This window comes from Ascaphus truei, chromosome 5, assembly GCF_040206685.1.
Source record: "Ascaphus truei isolate aAscTru1 chromosome 5, aAscTru1.hap1, whole genome shotgun sequence".
NCBI lineage: Eukaryota > Metazoa > Chordata > Amphibia > Anura > Ascaphidae > Ascaphus > Ascaphus truei.
In genome coordinates this window covers 85,363,513-85,386,041 of record NC_134487.1, presented here as the reverse complement: position 1 = coordinate 85,386,041, position 22,529 = coordinate 85,363,513, and the positions used below count along the sequence as shown (strand labels likewise).

General features: G+C 38.6%; 1 protein-coding gene across 1 annotated transcript in view; it reads left to right on the top strand.

Moving 5' to 3' along the window:
* LRIG3 (leucine rich repeats and immunoglobulin like domains 3) overlaps positions 1-15,442 on the top strand; it is a 31,899-nt gene extending 16,457 nt beyond the window's left edge. Inside the window, exons 6-19 of the mRNA XM_075600146.1 lie at positions 578-721; positions 1,134-1,277; positions 1,650-1,793; positions 3,047-3,127; positions 3,581-3,652; positions 3,851-3,922; positions 4,564-4,727; positions 5,563-5,883; positions 7,205-7,486; positions 7,745-8,197; positions 9,528-9,689; positions 9,882-10,025; positions 10,120-10,395; positions 14,764-15,442. Coding sequence (XP_075456261.1) covers positions 578-721; positions 1,134-1,277; positions 1,650-1,793; positions 3,047-3,127; positions 3,581-3,652; positions 3,851-3,922; positions 4,564-4,727; positions 5,563-5,883; positions 7,205-7,486; positions 7,745-8,197; positions 9,528-9,689; positions 9,882-10,025; positions 10,120-10,395; positions 14,764-15,008 — 2,704 coding nt within the window. The 3' untranslated portion in view covers positions 15,009-15,442. The remainder of the gene's footprint in view (positions 1-577; positions 722-1,133; positions 1,278-1,649; positions 1,794-3,046; positions 3,128-3,580; positions 3,653-3,850; positions 3,923-4,563; positions 4,728-5,562; positions 5,884-7,204; positions 7,487-7,744; positions 8,198-9,527; positions 9,690-9,881; positions 10,026-10,119; positions 10,396-14,763) is intronic.
* The last annotated feature ends 7,087 nt before the right edge of the window (positions 15,443-22,529 follow it).

Genomic DNA, 22,529 nt, shown 5'->3' with positions numbered 1-22,529 from the left:
GACACAGCCCCTTCATCACATACTCATAAATCACTCCAGTGTCCGCCAAAATGTTGTGTTGGAAACAGTCATGATGATCTGCCATAATAAATTAAGTAGTATATGTGCGGCGGAAACCTTTTTACTTGTAAGGTTTCAATTTACTCATGTACACAATCAATACCTTCGTTACCTTCTTCACCCATTATAACCCTTACCAGTGCCGTTTGCTCTTGGTCATATTGAAATAGGGATCTGTATCACAAAAGAAAATAATAATGCCATACCATGAAAACTGATTTACCGAAACTGTGCTTTGACTTCCTGTGTATATTAAAGATAGTCCTTCCTCACAAATGTTATGTTTAGTGACTTTGTCTTTGCTGATTAAAAATAAATCAATTATAAGGATTTAAACCTTCAATTTTAGGTTAAAAATCCAGTTCACATTGCAATCTGAAACCAAGCCAAACTGGCAGGGGGGAGGGGGAGAAACACTCTGGGAAAAAAAAACAATAATTTGGCGATACTTATTTTTGTGTTTAAAATGCAAAAATGATATTAGCAGCTATTAACCAAATATTGTTTCGTTATACAGAGAGCTTAATCGGAACAGAATGAGAAAAATTGACGGACTCACTTTTCAAGGTCTTGATGCATTGAAATCACTCAAAATTCAAAGAAATGGGATAACAAAACTTATGGATGGAGCTTTCTGGGGTTTGAGTAACATGGAAGTCTTGTGAGTATCCATGATCTATACTAGGAATATTACTTTATTCATGTAACCATCTATTCACATTTATTGATTTCTGTTTCCAAATAGAATGTATGAATGAATGTGGTGTGCACATGCGTGGTAATTGTATGTAAAAACATGGCATATTTTTCTAATTTGCATAGTTGTTACCCTCTTGCTACAGATAATTGCTTTTACAAGGTAATAAATGTTATGGTAAATTATGATGTTGTCAAAAACTGTCTTTGTCTACCGGACTCTATTTGCCAATATATGTTTCTTGTTTCTAGGAATGGATATCCACAGTATGCACAAAAGCTATTTGGATGTATACATTATTTTTTTGTTCGCAGTCCGTTTGTCTGAAGTTGGCATTTTTAAATGTTATTTTTTTTTAAACTTTTTTTTTTTTTAGGCAGCTGGACCATAACAACCTCACAGAGATTACTAAAGGCTGGCTGTATGGCTTGCTTATGTTGCAGCAACTCAATCTCAGCCAGAACGCCATCAGCAAGATCAGCCCTGATGCCTGGGAATTTTGCCAAAAACTCAGTGAGCTGTGAGTTGCTTTTATTCAGTTCCAGGTCTTTCTACAGATTTAATGCCAAAACATGTTTCTTACCACAGTTTTGTAAAAAAAACAAAAAAATTCATAATGGCGTTACCAAGGCAATAACTGTTTTTCTTTGTATTTAAGTTGGTCATATTTGTCATGAAGAGTGTCTTTTATGGTACATGTTATTTACATTAAAGCTGTTCTGTCGGAAAATATGCAAATTGGTCTTAATTATTTTCCTGTTGGGTTTTGCAGTAAACAAAAACGTTACAAAACTCTTATAAAGTAAAATTAGCACCCTTTACTTTTACCATGTACACTTCATTTCCTTGATCATGCGTAGTAACTTTGTTTTTTTTCCTTTGCATTTTACAGAGATCTAACCTTCAATCAATTAACGAGATTAGAGGAATCGAGCTTTGTGGGATTAAGTTTGCTTGGTGGACTATTTATAGGAAACAACCAAGTTAGTTATATTGCAGATGGTGCTTTTCGCGGACTATCCAGTTTAAACACATTGTAAGTTCTTGCTGTAAAAATATTTTAATTTTAATGTCTAAGCACTTCCTCCCATCAAAGTAGGAGGTTTGAACTGAAATAATATTTGGCAATTGGGTAGTTTTTCATCTTCACAACTTGTTAAACCAGCATTTGTTTTATTTACATCTAATTTGGCGTATGTATGTATGTACAAGCTACTTTATTTTTTGGACCTTTTTTTTTTATATTTATTTATTTTTTTTTTCTTGCCCAACTTTGTTACAACTTTATATTTGTGACAATGCTACAAATCACTCTTGGTGTTCAGTTCACACGCTCTTGAGTTCAACATTTTAGTAGCCGTATTGGATCTCTTTCAGATTCAATGTACAGGCAGTCCTTGGTTATCCGACACAATGCGTTACTCAAAATGGCGAAACGTTGTAAAGCGAAACACGTTTTCCCATAGGAACACTGTTTAAATGAAAGGTTCCGTTCCTGAAGGCATTTTTAACACTAAAATACACCAAATATTTTATGCAGGCAATAAGATATGCAGCACACACATAAATTATATAGTGTATATACTGTATTATATATATATAACATAATAAATAATATATTATATAGTATAATATAATATTATATAGTATAATATTATATATATACGCTCTTACAACGCTTTGCAACGTTGTTTATGTGAATACGTATATATATACACACATACACAATGTTGCAAAGCATCGTAAGAGCGTTGGATAAGCCATTTTGGCGTTGTAAAAATGAATATAGGTATGCATTGCATAGCGTTGGATAAGCCATTCGTTGTAAAGCGAAGCGTTGTAAAACGAGGACTGCCTGTACTTTAGTCAAATGGCATTCCGCAGTAACCATCATTATAGGCTTCCTTGTCATTGATAGAGAAGTCAAAAGGAATGAGGAAAGGTTAAAGGAGGAGATGAGCAGGTTCAAAAAGATGCAAAATGCATGAAACATTGCTCACTCCCCTGAAAAACTATACAACTCAAGCACATCTATTGATATGCATACGGAGTCATTAAAGGGAAGATATATATTGCTCAGTGTCTGTGATTGTTTATCTTGGCCTCGGGTCATACAGCTTTAGCTTACTGTAATTTAAAATGGAAGCAAATAATTGAACCATGCAAATAAAGGACAGGATAAGTTGTAAAATATTTAGCAATGTTTTAAAAAAAAAAAAAAAAGTAGAATGAGTGTTTCCAAGGGGTGACTTATTTTCGGTCTAATTTTAATGGATTTGTATTTAATAGGGACCTCAAAAACAATGAAATGTCATGGACTATTGAAGATATGAATGGAGCATTTTCTGGACTTGTGCGACTTAAAAGGCTGTATGTATAAAAGCTTTTATATTATTAGATTTTAATTTAATCGTAACTTAACGACAAAATATGTGTGTACTGTTGCCATTTCATTGACATCATATTTTTCAAAAGTCTTCATTAAACTTTTTTGTAATATAGGAGATGGGGTTAAGGGAACAAAAAGAGCGGGTCAGGAATGTAAAAATATAAGTGCATAGATCAGGTACTTAAATTACCTGAAATTGGCATGTCCTGCCCTATAATAATGAATAGTATGCTACCAGAATATATATTACACTTTCAGGTAATTTTGACCTGTAATATATTTTTCACCCCTTTCTACACCTCTGATTTGTTTCAAAAGGAAATTAATAAATGCTTTCGTTTGTGTGCATTAGCAGTGTTTGCATAAAAAGATAATGTGTCGTCCGTTACCTTAAACTGTTACTTATTTTGTTTTCCTATTTTATTTTTTTAAAGGATGCTTCAGGGTAACAGAATAAGGTCGATCACAAAAAAAGCATTTTCTTGGTTGGATACGCTCGAGTACCTGTAAGTAATTGTTTCTTGATTACGTTTTGTTGCTGTTATTATTGCCTTTTGTGTTTTGTGCTCCTACTAGAATACAGTTAAATTGCATTGACTTTGTAGATGCTTTCTATTGCTTGTAGGCAATATATTCTTTCTTTGTTCATTTGTTTATGCCTGCATATTTAATATGGCTTTTTGTTTCTTTTTTCCAATATGTAGAGACCTGAGTAATAATGCAATCATGTCGGTGCAAGGCAATGCATTCTCCCAAATGAAAAAGCTTCAACAATTGTAAGTTGCTATAGTTCACACAGACGTGAAGTTCCATTTAAATAATTTCAAGATTCACGTGCTATTTATTTCTGATAAGATATGCTTTGATGCCCACTGAAACGATTCCATTCAGTAGTCCTTGAGCAGAACTTTTGTAGTATGATCCTTCACTTTACAGACTTGGGCATATTCTTTCAGTTCTGTGCTCAATGGGCCTCAGCTTAGCATGGCAGCTTTGACATAAAGACCAAGGTATTAATGCTACCTTTAGCCATCTGCTCTTTGGTTATTAAAGATTACGAGTTCTTAAATGGATATTTGGTAAATTGCACAACACATTTTCTTCCTTTTGATATTAAGGAGGATGAGGTGAAGCATTAGTTGGTGGTAGTGCTTGCATTTCGATGGTTCACAGCCACTGGAAACATTACTTACTTTGCCTGTTCATTTGTTAGTGGTTGAGTAAGTGGCACTGTTGTTTTTTCATCTCAATATATTCTGTTCTGTAAATGTAGGAAATGAAAGTAAATACTAATTGTAGGATTGCTGGTTTCCTTTTCCGATAATTTGCATTGTGAGACTGCAAACTATAAACGCTGTTCATAATGCAGCCGATATACTTTCTCCTGATGCCCATGGTGTGTTTTTTTTTTTTACAGACATTTGAACACCTCAAGCCTTTTGTGTGATTGTCAGATGAAGTGGCTGCCCCAGTGGGTAGCAGAAAACAACTTTCAGACTTTTATAGACGCAAGCTGTGCTCATCCCCAAATTCTCAAAGGCAGAAGTATATTTGCTGTTCGCCCTGATGGGTTTGTGTGTGGTAAGTATATATACTGTATATTGTTTGTTTGACTGTTAGATATTTTCAGTATTGTCATTACGAAAATTGCAATTGGAATACAGCAGGATTTAGTTTTTCTCTTGTCTATATTCTCCTTTTTTGGAATCCTTTTTCTGATCCAGAGCTTTTTCGAGCATTTGGTTTTATGCCGGATGCCGGATGGGGTATGTTTTGTATTCCAGAATAAAGAAAAGATCAGTCGTTTATGTGAGATGTAAACTTTTCAGATCAGGTGCAGCTGGCATTCTAAAATACTTACGTGGCAAGAAAAGTTTATTTGAATTATGAGATGATTAAATTACGTGTTATAAACATCTGGTTCTTTATAAACAGAATGTTGTACCATCCAGGAAGTTCAAAATAGTTGTAAAAAAAAAAAAATTAAAATGAATGAGCTATGGACATAGAATTTGTGTTTCAGTATGCCAAGTGTAGGAAGGGAACTTAATTTCATGTTCACAGTATTTTCTTATTTTCTCAGACCATGAAAATAGTAAAACTAGTTCTGAATAAATCCTACCGACGTATTAAGGATCTTTATATCCCAATCAGCATTCAATCATATGATCTTGTGTTTTTTTTTATGTTTTATTGTCCAAGCATTTGTAAAGCAAAATGGATGATGCTGAAAGCACATATGAGTTTTCACTAGTAGGGATGGGCGATTCATTTCAATTTTAGAGAAATGGCTCATTTAGTCTGGTCTATCTATCCCTAATAAATCATGGTCTTTGCTTGTCAGTTTTCAAATAATTGTAAAAGAAAACCCCTGACTTTCTTCCTAACTCTTTTTTCTCTCTTCTAATAAATACAGATGATTTTCCTAAACCCCAGATTACTGTCCAGCCTGAAACTCAGTCTGCAATAAAAGGCTCCAATGTGAGTTTTATCTGCTCTGCAGCTAGCAGTAGTGACTCCCCAATGACTTTTGCCTGGAAAAAAGACAATGAGCTACTGCATGATGCTGAAATTGAGAATTACGCTCACTTGAGGGCACAAGGTGGAGAGGTGATGGAATATACAACTATTCTCAGACTTCGTAATGTGGAGTTCTTCAGTGAAGGAAAATATCAATGTGTCATTTCCAATCACTTTGGTTCTTCATACTCTGTCAAAGCCAAGCTTACTGTCAACAGTATGTATTCTCTTTTTTTTTTTCTTTATTAGCATATGGGGTTTTATTTGCCACTGGTATTTTTTTTAACAGGCTTAATACAGTTACATTCAGGGTAATATTGATTTACACAACAAAATGCCAAAAATAAATTGTATCTTTGCAGAGCTAGATTTTTAGGTTCCCTGTTAATCATAAAACTTTGCTTTTTATTGAGAATATATAAAAACACAAATTCAATAAAATAAATATTAATGAAAAAATGTAAACCATTGTTCTCCCCTTTCATATTTGCCATAGTCTTTACAATCTATATATCCATCGAAGAGTTCTGTTTTCCCCAGTGTTTTTGATCTTTTGATTTACAATGACGCTGTATCTGGTTTCGAAATCCATCATTGGGCTCAAATTAATTTCTTCTCCAATAGTAATCCATATTCACTAGAAATGCATATGTCTATACATAGATCATGAAAAACTCAAATTGGTGAACATAGTTTGGATATTTTGTTATTTGGGTAAAGGATAGAATGATAACTTGCAGGCTACTTAGTCTACTCCAGTATCTATCTTCCTTAGTATTATACTTAAGTCAGGGGGTGCGCAAACTTTCTGCGCTGTGCCCCAGTACTTGTGCCCCCTCTTACCTAGGAACCGTCGCCAAATGACGCCGCGGGTCATGTGATGTCACATGACCCTGTGGCGTCATCTGATGCCGCGTTGCCCGAAGCCAAGGTAAGTTAGCCTCCAGCTCCCAGGTAATTTTATTTAAATGCCTTGCAGAGGAGTATGGGGCCTCTGTAACCACTGCGTGCCCCCCAGTTTGCACAACCCTGCTCTAATTTTATTGTACTGAAGGAGTTATCATGGCTAAAGGAGTGGCTCAGTGAGTAGAGGCACTGACACAGAGTTTGAAGCAAGGGAGTGTGGTGTTGGCTCCTTGTGACCATGGGCAAGTCACTTTATCTCCCTGTGCCTCGTGCACCAAAAAAATTGATTTGAAACTCTACGTGGCTGCACAAATTCTATGTACAGCACCACGTACACTCGGTGCAATACAAGAAAAAACTATTATTAAAACTGTGAAAGTGCGTCTTTTAGGAATTACACCTGATGTCATGCAGATGTCCTAATCGCATGACCTATCGGTTCGGGCAGTACATAGCACAGTGTTTCTGCAGGACACGTTTCAGGTTTTAGTCTCTCATAACTTTAACTTATACTGATAAGGTAAATCTAAGTATTAAGGAAGATGGATGGCTTGCAGTAAGACTATAACTTAAGAATCAAACCGCTAATTTTTTTTTGCAGTAGTATGTTCACACCTTACTTTTTTTTGCAGTGCTTCCTTCGTTTACAAAGATGCCCATGGACCTCACCATTCGGGCAGGAGCAATGGCTCGCTTAGAATGTGCGGCAATTGGTCACCCAACACCACAGATAGCCTGGCAAAAAAACGGTGGAACAGACTTTCCTGCGGCTCGTGAGCGGCGGATGCATGTCATGCCAGAAGATGATGTATTTTTTATAGTGGACGTAAAAATCGAGGACATTGGTGTTTACAGCTGTACAGCTCAGAACAGTGCTGGGAGCATTTCAGCCAATGCCACATTGACAGTGCTAGGTGAGTGTTGCCCTCTTATGAATGTTTTTGTAAATTTTATTGGCACAAAGTTATATGTATTCATCTTGTGGTAGTAGCAACAGAGCAAGCAGGATGCAGCTTACAGAGTCTTTTCTGCACTGCAGGCCACACAAATACTTTAAGTATCCACTATTAATGTAGGTGATGGATGCCTATCTGAAAAACACAAAAAAGGTATGCAAATGGAAAAATGTTAAGTAATGACAGTCTTATGTTTATTTTCCTTCTAAATTTCAGAAACGCCATCATTCTTACGTCCATTAGTGGACCGTACAGTGTCAAAAGGGGAAACTACGGTTCTGCAGTGCATTGCAGGAGGAAGCCCTGCACCTAAACTAAATTGGACAAAGGATGATAATCCACTTATTTTAACAGAACGGCACTTTTTTGCTGCTGGAAATCAGCTTCTCATCATTGTGGACACAGACATTGGAGATGCTGGAAAGTATACTTGTGAAATGTCCAATATACTTGGAACCGAGAGAGGCAACATTCATCTTAATGTAATTCCTAATCCAACCTGTGATTCTCCTGCGAATGCCACCCCATCATTAGAAGATGATGGATGGGCCACAGTTGGTGTTGTGATCATAGCAGTGGTTTGCTGTGTGGTGGGAACCTCCCTTGTGTGGGTGGTCATCATTTACCACACAAGAAGAAGAAATGAAGATTGCAGTGTTACAAACACAGGTGGGTAAACCAACGCCAAGCCAAGAAACATAACTGTTAATTGTCACTGTTGTACAAGCCGTTCTTCATTTCAATCTTGTTTGATATATGAATTTGTTGTTTTATGGATATTTGTGTTAAATCAACATATCATTTGAAATCTTAGTTACTGACCAGTTTTAAATATTTTGGGCATCTTTCATTTTAGGAGTTAAAGGAGCTTTGCATCTATAAAATAAATATTTCCCTCTCTTGGTTGGAAGCAGGGGATCTCCGGAGTTGAACTGCGTTCATTTCAGCTCCAGGGACCCCCTAAACAATGAGATACAGCTAAATGATGCTAGTATCTCCCTTCTGGTTAAACAGACATTTTTCTGTACCCAGCTAGAGCTGCTACCAGCAGCCCCTTAAGAGGTAAGTATCTCGCGAAGCAGGGAGTCCCCGTAGCGTAAATCCATGTGATTCATCCCTGGAGACACCCCGATTCACACCTCTTTTTAATAAATTAAAGAAACCCAAGAGGTAAAGCGATTTTAATCTTATGAGTAGCACCAATTTAGTTAAGAATGAACTTGTTCCCATCCTGAAGCTTTTCACCATGGGTAATAATCGTTCCCTGGTATTTAATATTTATTACATTACGTTTTATGGTCTACCTTAAGGTTGTAAGAATAAGTTACTGGAAAAAAAAAAAAGTATAGCCCTTCAGTGGTGCTCGCGTGTGCTGGATGGGTTGTAGCTCTCTGTGCTGCGGTCCCTCTAGCACTCGGAGGGTTAAATATGTTTATTTATCATTCTTGAAAATAAAATGATATTTAGAACTTCCATGAAGACTTTTTACTCCCCTATTCAAGGCGAGAAGGTTAAATATATACAACAAAAGACAAAAAAGCCCCAATGCTATATCTAGTATGACAAATTATTTAGTTAAATACTACTTGTTTTTCTTTTCATAAATTAGTCATTTAGTTAAATTCTTTGGCCACAGCATTATAATCCTGCAAACACCTCCAGGTAAACCCTTTTCTGCAGGTCCTACACAACCTGTACATGTTCACCTCTCTCCTGGAGGAAGAAATGTCTTCCTAGACTGGTCATTCACAAGTGTGTACCAGGACCTGTTCATTACATTTTGCTGGGTCAGTGTGGGAAGGTTAAATGACAGTTAACAATGCATTCAGTTACATTGAAATTGGAGCCTCATTTATTATGATTTATCACACTTCACAACACGGGTAGGCTTTTGTGTTAGAATCTCATTGTTTTCATTTCATTTTGTGAATCATCTGTCCTATTTATGGAATTTATAAACACACACAATATTTTAGTTAAATTGTGCTTTATGTTGCAGATGACACAAACCTACCAGCGGATACGCCAAGTTATTTATCCTCTCAGGGGACTTTGGCAGAAAGGCAGGATGGCTACGGCTCTTCTGAGAATGGAAGCCATCATCAGTTCATTAATTCATCCATGAGTGGTTATTTCTTACAGCAAAGAGATAGCAATGGTGGTACGTTGTTTATTGAACCCCTTTATTCATTAATTTTAATTAAATGTGCTATAGTTTTGTAGATGGGCTTATTGAAAGGTGCCTTATACAGAGAGAACCATATATAATGTATAAAATGCTTCTTAACTCTTATTTATTTATTTTTTAACTTAGAGTTGTGATCTGAACTTTTATTTTATGTCTTTCTTATAGGAATTTGCCATTTGGATAATGGCAGCGAATCTGACCAAGAAGCTGCAACAGATCCACTTCTGTTCCATTACATGGGGACTGCTGGGGCATTATATTTAAAAGGAAATATGTATGCTACTGATGTATTTGAATCCAATCATACAGGTAATGTACAGTTGCAGACTAGTACTTGCTCTATTGTTTCCCCCTCCCCCAACAATGTTTATTTATTTGACATGATTAATTTCTGTTTTTAAAGGCTACAGTGCGGATCAAAGAACTGCGAACGTTAATCCTTATGAATCGGATTATTTAAAACAAAATGATTTTGGTTCATATACACAGCAACTTGATGATCCATTCAGCAAGAATAACGGCAGTCTTGGAGTACAATCCTTCGCTAATAGATTTGTCAGCACAATCTGCAATCATAATGAAGACATAGGAATTAAAACATTGCATTCAGATATTGACATTTTGGGCCTAAAAAGCAAACCAGAGCAGGCAACGATAGCAGCCTGCAGCACTTTTATGGGTAGGTATTCATTTTTATCATGACATTATAAATGTAAAATATCTGTGTGTGAGTGTGTGAGTGTGTGAGTGTGTGAGTGTGTGAGTGTGTGAGTGTGTGAGGCGTCAAGTCATTGGATAGGCAATGTATTTTTTTTTCCCACACATACTTAACTGAGAATACATACTTATGGAATATATTCTAAACTTGCCATAAAGAAAATATGTAGTTGGTATTTTTTATTCGCATTGTCTAGTCTGTTCTCTCTCTCTCTCTTTTTTTTTTTTTTTAATTATACACATTCACTGATAGCAAGCTGGTCTTCTTTATATTATACAGGTAAAGTGGATACAGTTTTGTATGCTTCAATATATTGAACATCATGTATGAATGCCTGCCTGCCTTAGGCATAACTTCTCTTTATGACTAGTTCCTGGTAGGCTGTTAATTTTGTATGGAGAAAATATTGAGCTTAACATGAAATAGGAATATATTTAAATATGTTTTTATTGCTAAACATTTAACATTAATGAAATTTGTAACTATACTTACATTTTTAAATGCACATGGAGGTAGCTAGCATTAGTCTTTTTTGTAATATCGATTCAGCTTTATATTATGTGTTGAGCTCCCTTTGTGTGACTTGCCTTTACATCCACAAAGATCTGGCTGAATAAGGTTGAAATGTAACAGACTTAGGAGACGACGTGTGAAAACATATTAAAAAAAAAAGGCTTCATTTGTTACCAACTGTATTTACAATAATAAGGTTACTCTTATACGATTTACTTATCCAACGTTTTCAACCAAGAATGTGAGAAATAGCAAATACACTGTTTAAATATTTTATTCATTAGTACCTCACTTTTAGATACAATTATAAATAGACTGTCACACCTCTAAAAGGGAACAGCAATGTGCAGTGTTTCTTCTTTCAATTACCAACTGATCATGTATTATTTCAGTGCCAACATGTGGCTTCAATCTGCATTTGACTTCTACATCCTGTGTACTCTTATTTATAATATTTCATTTAATTTCTCTTTAAACACTGTGATTGGTCTTTTAACAGCCTGGTAGTACTTATGCTGTAGCATTCTTTATATGTATCAAATATCTATCAATTGGTTTACAACTGTTATATTTTAATGTACCAGCCTACATATTGATCTTTCTCATTTTGCTTATGATTGATATATTTCTCAATTATACCTAGGAAGCTAATTGTATTGCATGTTAAAAACCCTATTCATAAAACTTTGCATAAAGATGACACTAACATTTTTATAATGAAACGATACAAACCAACCCTACCCTCCTACCCTACTCTTGCCATGTAAAATGCAAGATGAAGATGAAACCAAACCCTTCCTATTCCTCCCTCTCTTGCTTTTCCCTCCTTTGAGGCTCACACTGTCCAGATTTTCTCTCCTCTCCCTGTTCATGTGGTGGTCATCTATCGCCCACCTACCTCTACTCATCCCCCTTCTGCCTTTCTCTCTCACTTTGAATCCTGGCTCTCTTTCTTCATCTCCTCAGACTCCCCTGTTCTTCTCCTTGGGGACTTCAATTGCCACATTGATGACCCTTCTCTCCCTTGGGCTTCCCGCTTTCTTTCTCTAACCTCTTCTTTTAGCATTCAACAGTGGATTGCAGCCAGCACCCACAAGGATGGCCACTACTTAGACCTGGTTTTCACTAAGAACTTCTCTCTCTCCGATTTCTCCATTTCCCCTTTTCCTCTCTCTGACCATCATCTCATCTCATTCTCTCTATCTCGCTTCTCCCCTTCTCCACCTCCATCTACACCCCGGTTCTGCAGAAACCTGCGCTCTATTCACTTACCTGACTTTGAGTCCACTTTACGCTCCTCCCTCTCCTCTCTCAGCTCTGCTACAGACCCCGACAACCTGGTCAGGAACTACAACTCTGTCTTGTCCTCCTCTCTTGATCCCACTTTCTCTCTGCCGCACTCGCCCTTCTAACCCTAGACCCTGACTAAATTCCCACACGCATGCTGCGTTCCTCCACTCGTTCCTCTGAACGCCTCTGGAGGAAGTCTCACACTCTCGCATTCTTCCTTCACTACAAATTTATGCTATCCTGTTTCAACTCTGCCCTCTCGCAAGCTAAACAAGCCTACTTTTCTGCACTAATCAACATGTACAAGTCTAACCCACGCCGACTGTTCTCTGTCTTTGATACTCTACTCAAACCACCCTCAGCTGCCTCTCCTTCCTCCATCTCCGCTCAGGACTTTGCTGACTATTTTAAGGAAAAGGTGGAATCCATACGTCAGAACATCCCCCTCTGTTTCTTCTTCCCATCCTACACTCTTCCTAACACTCCTTCTGCCTTCCTTGACTCTTTTTCCACTGTCTCAGAGGAGGATGTGTTGCTGTTGATCGCCTCTTCTCCCTCTACCACTTGCCCTCTTGACCCCCATTCCCTCCCATCTCCTAAAACCTCTTGCTCCTATTATAATCCCTACGTTCACACACATTTTTAACTCCTCCCTCTGCTCTGGAACCTTTCCATCCTCCTTCAAACATGCAACAGTCATACCATTACTCAAAAACAGCAAGCTTGACCCTACCTGTCTTTCTAACTATCGACCTGTCTCCCTCCTGCCTTTTGCCTCTAAACTCCTTGAACGTCTTGTATTCTCTCGCTTGCTCCATTTTCTCAACACCTATTCTCTCCTAGACCCTCTACAATCTGGCTTCCGCACTGCTCACTCCACGGAAACAGCCCTCACCAAAATAACTGACGACCTCCATGCTGCCAAAGACAGAGGTCATTACACTCTGCTCATATGTCTCGACCTTTCTGCAGCATTTGATACTGTGGATCACCCTCTTCTCCTTCACATTCTCCATACTCTTGGTATTCGAAACAAAGCTTTATCGTGGATCTCATCCTACCTCTCCCATCGTACTTTCAGTGTCTCTTCTACTAACACCTCCTCCTCCTCTATTGATCTCTCTGTGGGGGTACCACAGGGCTCTGTCCTGGGACCTCTTCTCTTTTCTCTGTACACACTCTCTCTAGGTGACCTAATAACATCTTTTGGGTTTAAATATCACCTCTATGCTGACGACACACAAATATACTTTTCAACACCCGGCCTACACCTGCTATACAGACTAAAGTTTCTGAATGTCTCTCTGCTATATCATCCTGGATGGCCCTCCGTCGCCTTAAACTCAACATGGCTAAAACAGAGCTCCTCATACTTCCTCCCAAACCTGGCCCTACTACCTCCTTCCACATTACTGTTGGAACTACGATCATTCACCCAGTAGCCCAAGTACGCTGCCTAGGGCTCACACTCGACTCCTCTCTCACATTCGCCCCTCACATTCAAAACATTTCTAAAACTTGTCGCTTTTTCCTCCGCAATATAACAAAGATACGCCCTTTCCTCTGTTGCTCGACTGCTAAAACTCTGACTCAGGCCCTCATTCTCTCCTGTCTTGATTACTGTAACCTCCTGCTGTCTGGCCTTCCTGCCTCTCACCTGTCTCCCCTACAATCTATCCTAAATGCTGCTGCCAGAATCACTCTACTCTTTCCTATATCTGTCTCAGCATCTCCCCTCCTGAAATCCTTCTCCTGACTTCCAATCAAATCCCGCATCTCACACTCCATTCTTCTCCTAACTTTTAAAGCTTTACACTCTTCTGCCCCTCCTTACATCTCAGCCCTAATTTTTCGCTATGCACCATCCCGACTCTTGCGTTCTGCTTAAGGATGTCTTCTTTCTACCCCCTTTTTATCTAAAGCCCTCTCCCGCCTTAAACCTTTTTCACTGACTGCCCCACACCTCTGGAATGCCCTTCCCCTCAGTACCCGACTAGGACCCTCTCTATCCACCTATAGAGCTTGGCCCCCTGCAGACGCACTTACCAGAACTCCCTCCTACTGTCTCTGTACGTTCTCACTACCTACCAATTAGATTGTAAGCTCCTCGGGGCAGGGACTCCTCTTCCTTAATGTTATGTTTATGTCTAAAGCACTTATTCCCATGATCTGTTATTTATATTATCTGTTATTTATTCGATTACCACATGTATTACTACTGTGAAGCGCTATGTACATTAATGGCGCTATATAAATAAAGACATACAATACAATACAAAAGGGGAAAGAGGAGAGGCTACCACTATGATACTTCTAGGGAGCTAAATTATTTCAGGAATCCAATGTGACCATCTTCTGCATTTTAATATTATGCTTATGCTATCTAGTAGTTTTTTTTTTTTTTTGTAACTTATAAGTCATATACTTTGTTATTATTTGTTGGGATATGTAATATTTTTTCCCATTGCTGAAGTAAAGAATAGTAGTCTCTGAAACATGAATAAAGTATATATTATATTTTTATAGGAACGTTTGGAAAACCTTTGTGGAGACCTCAGCTTGATTATTTTTCCGGATGTGTGCAGCCAACAATTTGCCAGTTGGTGGCATCCCACAACACTCCTCATTCCTCACTGGATATACAGTTGGACACCGATAAAGAGGAACAAAAGATGACCGTTTTCCCAGATGAAAATGGCATTTTATTCCACGCACAGCCTTTTGAGGATTACAGAACTCCATCTTTTCAGTGCTATGAGCTTGATACATAGCCAACTGTCAGAATTCATATTTTGTTCATTGACTTTTTTGGATGTGCTACCTCAACTGTGGACTTCATTTGAAGAAGAGTGATACTGTATGTTGAATAGAGCTATGAGTGAATACAAACACAACTGAAAAGGCGTTTCAAAGTCTTCTACACGTGGAGAATCTTTCACATAAAAATGTAAAATGTTTAAATATTTTAAAGCTTTGTTTCATGCAATAAATATATTTTGTAATTTAAAAATGTAAATATTGATATGAATATTTTTTGTATTTTTATAATGTCAGATATTTTCTATGGAAAATGAGTACTGATGTATTCTAATTAAATAGTATAGCCTTGTTGCTTTTATGATTTAAATATGATGCTATTTGTAGGCATCAGAAGTGTTTGCACAATAAGTTGAATAAAATATGCTGCCATATGTGGTTCAGATCATGTTTAAAGTATTTTTTTATTCATTAAAGGGTGCTAAATTAGTGTGAATTATAAAAGGAAAGTTTAGTTTCTGTAAATATTATTATATTATACCCGGTGGCGTAGCTAGACATGCGCGGGGCACTAGGGGAAAAAACAATTTCAGAGCCCCATTAATATTAATGCTGACTGCAATTTTTTTCTTCATGATCATCCCTCATCATAATCTCTCACTCTCCACCTCCCTCCATCCATCATAATCATCGCCTCTCCCCCACCACCATCATCGCCTCTCCCCCACCACCATCATCGCCTCTCCCCCACCACCATCGCCTCTCGCCCACCACCATCATCGCCTCTCCCCCACCACCATCACCTCTCTACTCCCCCCCCACCACCACCACCACCACCATAGCCTCTCTATCCCCCCCACCACCATAACCTCTCTTTCCCTGCCTCCCCCCCACCATCATGATCACCTCTCGCCTCCTTCCCCATGCCTACTTGTGGGTTGTCTGGCGTAAACAGGAGGATAAGCCAGCAGAAGAATCAGCAGCTCTTACACAGGCACAGCAGGGGAGGTGCGTGCTCTCGTGGTCTAACCCGGAAGTCTTTCTTACGTCCGGTGTCTGCTGCTAGGACGTGCTCCTCACCTGATTGCGCTGCTCTGCTGTGTTAACAGTTGCTGATTCCTCTGACTGCTTATCCTTTGTTTAACACTGGGGTTCCACTGTCGCATACCATCTCCCCCACCTGTCTGAAGAGAGTGATGGGCCGCCTGGGGCAAGGAGCGCGTTCCCCGGACTTTGTTCGGACTATATTTACGCCCCTGATTATACCTTTTACAGGCACATAGAAACAGTACAAGGCACACCGCAAGTAATCACAATGTGGATGCTCTCTATTAAATACTGCAGCATAAATAGGGACAGATACAGATGTATTTTGGAATACCTGCCTAATACTGTATTGCTCACTGCCGGGCTTTTTCTGACCATGGTTTGTTGGAAGAGCTTGAGTGCTCCATTGTACATTGTGGTCACGAGGGAATTTAGTTGGGCTAGAGCTGTAGTTCAAGCAATACTAAGGAAATAGTAAGGCTCCATTCTCTTATACCAAACGCATACATTCCTACCTACAAAAACAACGCAAAAGAAAAACGATAACTGTAATTTCCACTTTTATACTTAATTTTTTGTTAAATTGTGTTAGAATTTGTAATTAAGAAACATACTTTGTAATTCATGCTTTAAGTACTGGAGCGCTAATGCCACATGCACTACAGGATTGGGACCACATAATGACTTGTGTAGCTGTAACATTATCAATGCCTAACCTCCAGTGTGCGCACGCTATTGGAGACTCCTCTTCTGTTCAGATCACATTCACCACTCTGGGAGAACGGTGAGCGGATCTCTCCTAGCCCTTGTGACATCCTAAGAACATCATCAAGACAATCAAGGAGTTAATCCTTCTAGCTGCTTGCATAACACTAAAGCATGCCAAATGGAAATGCCCATCCCCATTTGCTGTCTTGCCACCCAAGGTTCTTGTTTGTTGTCTGGCAGCAAAGCAATACAAATAGGATAGCGAGATTGGGTGTTGCCACGAATGAGAAAAAAGTGGTTTTGACTCAGTAATTTATTAGAACTGGGTTTCTAGGCATGTTCATGCCAGAGAAAAGGAGATTGCAATCCAAAAAGTGAGGAAAATTTCAACAGTACAATTGATTTTGAGTCAAATTAGGACATATGTAATGTTATTCACCGGGGTGTCCTTCAAATTCTTCTTTATAGTATGCTTTTTCTCCCCTGCTCCCCCCTTTTTATGCTTAGAATTAGGTAATGTTTTTATTTTTAATGATAAAGTACTGAATAATATGTTAAAATTAACAGCTGATGTTGTCCTTGTTTCTGGCCCACTGTTTTGAGTATTTTTCTGTTATGTACTGCTGCTTGCACTAGCCCTTAACAAAAGTATCTACATTAGAAAATATTTTACAAAATGTAGTGAATATATTACATCAATGTGTTTTTTTTTTTTACTTTATTTCATCTCCAGGATACCTGATGCTTTAAACTGACCAATATCTCTTTTTTAAATAAACAAAAACAATTTGTAAATGAAAATGTATTCCAAATATATATATATATATATATATATATATATATATATATATATATATATATATATATATATATATATATATTAGTTAACTTTAGCAGACCATCAGGACTTTAAATCTGCTCACTTTGAAGGTGAAAATGTATATAACTGTCAGACTGTTCTTTGAATCCAAAATTGAAAGCAGCTGTTGGAACAGCATACCATGGACACAGTTTCTGAAGGATAGGATAGGAGCAAAAGGTTTTCCTGTTTAATTTAGCTAAGCTTAGGCCTTTTGTTTGTAGCCAGAATCCCTATGCCCAGATCTCAGTGTAATTTTCCTCTTTAACTTAGGCGCCAGTGCTTTAGACAGGAAGTTGATCCTACCTTGGACCACCAGTAACTAAGTGCAGGGAATAGATTTTTGCATACTTAAGCTTATTATGTTGCCAAATTTTCTCAGTGTTGTTAATTTGTCATCTGCGATGCCAGATGTACTGGTAGACATTTATTCCTAGTATAACTGGAAGATAATTAACTGTGCTGTCATTGATCTAGTAGTGTTTTTACGGATTTAAGAACACATTTTAGTCGGAGAGCACAACAAATAAAATGTAAGCTGCTTAGAGTGTTCTTGCTATTAAACTTTTATTTTCTCACCTGAATGCTCAGCCTGGTTTTAGTAGGTGGTCCATAACCGCATGTATGGTCTGGCAACAAACCTATTTAAACAAGTGTTTTCCAGTCTGTCTTAAGTGTTGATTGCAGGGAAAAAACAGGCACTAGACACAGACTATGTTCCCCTTTTCCAGATGCTTACTAGAGAAATTAACAGATTTTTCTGCTAACTACTTTATATATGCAAATTTTTATGGTTTTACAATAATTTATGGCTAAAATAAAATATATATTTCCAATTTCATACCTAATTACTAGAACAATGGCACACTTCTGATATAGTGATGTCATCTTTTTGCCACTAAACTTTTTTTGTTGTCCCAAGTAAGCCAGACACCAATGGTATATTTTCTTGGAAACATTGAGACTTTTCAAGCCTTGTCTTACAGCCAAAGCTCTATCCACAATATAATACTTTAACAACTATCTCTATATATGGCACAATGTTAATTCACTGTGTTTTTACCATTTCATGCTTAAGGTAGTCCCATATGAAGAACTTAAAAATGCCACTTCATATGAACTTTTATGCAAAATAAAATCATTTATATCTACAATATGTATTATATTTCACCATGCATTGTTCAAGAAATCTCTAAAGGGGCTAAATTAAGTATTTTATTGAGCATTGTAATTTTATTTCTTTTTGTAGTGTTTTTAAAAAGAGCTAATCTGTATTTTAAACTGGCATTTCTTAATGTATTTTAATTATTTACTTTTCTGTTCTATTTTGGCAATATCTACATGTCCCAGTGTGGGCTGAAATTATATATTTTAAAGCATTAAAAATTACATATTTGTTCAGCTCTGGGTTTTAGTCTTTTGCAGAATGTAATAAGTAAAAATACCACTCTAGCAAGACTGCTCTGTGATATGCTTATGTTGGCAACCATTATGTTACATTATTTTTTTAAAACAGTAGTACTAGCAGGGGTGAGGAACGCAGCATGTCTTTTTTATTTTATTTAAATCAGATTTTACTTAAACTTTTTCAGGGTTATGGGGTATGTAAGTGAGAGGGGCATGGTTATACAAGAACATTGCAATGCCCATTGTGGGCAAAGAATGCAGCATACTGTATGTTTAATGTATGTGCTTATGAGGGAAGGGTAAAGCATGTTTTCTTTTTATATATAATTTCTATGACTTGTATAGAGATGTGATGTTACAGAACTGTCCATTTGTTTCCATTTGCTTTGCAAATTTGAGTGCTTCCTTAACCAAGGGGTGCGCAAACTGGGGGGTGGGAGATTTTGCGGGGGCACGGGCCTTGCAGAGGCCCCGCGCTCTTCCCCATGGCATTTAAATTAAATGTCGGGGGATCGCGTGAGGCCCCTGTAACACTTTACTCACCAAAATCCAGCCGCTCTGTTACGAGTTGCCATGTGAACGCAGTCAAATGACGCCGCAGGGTCATGTGATGTGACGTCAAAAGCATCACCGCGGGTCACGTGACGTCCCATGACCCCGCAGCGTCATTTGACGCAGCTCTAAGGTAGGGAGGGGGCGTGGGCGACGCAACAGGGAAGCCGGGGGCGCCGCACAAAAAGTTTGCGCTCCCCTGCCTTAACCCATGCTGTGCAACGCTTCATGTTAAAAGTAGCAGTCTGCTGATTGCATGTGATTTTTTTTTTTTTTCTGGTGGGGTGGGAGGAGAGGACTGTAGTGTGCTTAAGGCTACGTTTTATAGTAGAACCGACAGTGCGCGCGACGGCATGACGTCATTTGTGCGGTGCGCGCATGTGAAACCTGCACTGGAGGAAACGGACTGTGAAAAGGAAAGATCCAGCGCTCCACGGATTTGCAAAAGTATCAAATTTATTGCGCCATACACAACGACCGTTTCACTTGAAAAGACCTACTAAGGTCGAAATGGTCGTTGTGTATGGCGCAATAAATTTGATACTTTTGCAAATCCGTGGAGCGCTGGATCTTTCCTTTTCACAGTTCAAGCTTGGATATTTGTGACAGGTATCCCTTTGAACCAGCAGCACCGGTAATACTGTTTTGGTTATTTGGCTAATGGTGTTCAGCATATCACTGTTCATTTGACTGGAGGCAACAGAGGCATGGCCGTGACATCATGTGAGCGGTTCGTTCCCATTAGCTGAACCGCTCACATAACGCGGTCGTCGCACAGGAGAACAATTTTGGAAATCTGCGCAAAAATAGCGCGCCTGGACACTGTGTTCGAACGCCTTCATTACTTTCCATGTTTGTTGTGGCGGTGCACGCACAGCACCATTATAAGAACGGCCTTACTGTCCCTAGAGCTTAGTGCAGTCTAAGGGCTGGGACCGGCGGCGCAGGCGGCCGCGTGAGCGTTCCCCACCAGCAGGGGAATCCTGAGCAGGTCCCAGTCCCCCCTCGCTGCATGGCTCACTACGTGCTTGGACGCGTCAGCTGCCAGGGGATGCAACAAAATTGTGATCCCGAGCGGTGACGCGTCACGTGGTGCGCTGATGAGCCTATCAGCGGAAGGGGCGGGAGCTGTCAGACAAGGTAGGGTGTGTGTGTGTGTGTGTGTATCAGCGTGGGGGAGGGGGGGAGGGAGCGGGAGCTTACCTTCCTTCCAGCAGCCCGCAGCAGCTCCCTCCTGCAGCCCGGGAGACCGAGCCCGTGGAGGGAGGGGGGGCGGGGGAGTAGCGGGTTCCTCCGCTCAAACCACGCCCGGCTCCCGGGTCACTATAGACCGCATATCGCGATCTGTGCCTGTCTGCAGTGCGCGCGTGCTGACAGAGAGCGGGGCCTTAGCCTAATGGTTCAGATGCCAGAGATTTAAAAAAAAAAAAAAATTATGAAACTTTAGAAAACAAATGGAAAAAAAAAATAGAATAAAATACTGACGAGTTAAATTAATCTGAGGGGGATTGCTGCTTTATAGGTTTTGGGAATACTATTTTGGAAGCTAAAAAGTCATGTCTCCAGCTCTTACATTGTGGGATGTTTTGCGATTTAGAACTGGTGAGAACCTGTGCAAGACATGGAAATATGCACTTGTAATGTTTTCTGAGCAGTATATATGTGGAACACTAGACAAATTCAATTTTTCAAAGAGGGGCCAATTCTAACTGTATTACATATATTAAAAATGTGGTAAAGTCCACATTCACCTTTTTCCCTTTAAACAACTAAACAATTACAAAAAAAAAAAAACAACTCATCTTTGTTCTGATGAGTCAGTGATTTCATCCATATACAGTACAGACATAATAGTAATGTTAATATTATACCTACTCCTAGAGAAATGTGAGGCACCGACTCCTAAAGTAGGAGCAACTCTGGACTGAATACAGCAACATTTATTTTTGACGGTTATGAAAATGAGAAAATATAATTACAGGACTGGTTAAAAACAAACTTTTAGTAGTTGACCCCAAATAATGTGTACTTCCAAATTATAATATGGTGCCCTTTACATGTAGACGTTAAACCTAGAAAACGTAAAATCCTTTTTATTAAAAAAAAAAAAACAGTTCTGTAGTATGAGAAGTGACCCTTTTTTTGTTGTTTCAATTCAGCTCGTAATGCCATTTTTAATGCATTTTAAAGCATCCTTTAATTTCTATGGCAGGTTTTAGCCCACCTCCCAAGCAGTGCAAGATATTTGCAACACTTTCCTGTTTCTGATAATTTGTTGCCAATATTCCTTGCACTTTGAGCTCTAAACAGTAACAATAAATAATGTTACCTTTAGTAATGTAAGGCTATATTGTAGCTGCTGAATTACACTGACTGAAGTATTGATTGTAACTGAAAGGCGGCCATTATGTTATATATACACAATCAGGATTTATAACAGGAGCCACAAATGATTAACAATTTAGGTAAGAATGCAGAACTATAAATTGCCATTTGCTTTACATGTAAAAAAAATAATAAGAAAAAGTTGGAATGTAGGTTTACTGCTTTAATCAAGGCGACAACCTACTGTAAACTCGCTTTTCTGAATTTATTTTCAATCTCAACTGTTCTTGTATTTCCTGATGTGTCCTCTGGATACAGAAGTTTTCCTGCAAAAGAGTTCTCTAAAGCAGCAATCTTACCCCCCCCCCCCCCCCCCGTCCTCCACCTCCTCCAAAGCTAATCTGTGGACCTCCTGGTTCCAAGCGACTAAGAGTTTTGGAGTTTTCTTGATTGAAGGTTGCATGGCCTAGGTCTACAAAGTTCTGATAAATTGCAGAAATTGGCCTTAGCAGTATTTACCTCCGATCAGCCTCATCACTGAAGCCATATCACATGCGGTATATCAGTGATATGTTGGCAGTAGCAGTAGCGGCTAATTGTGTCTGAGCACTTACGTGCTATTCACTAAATTCCAGTA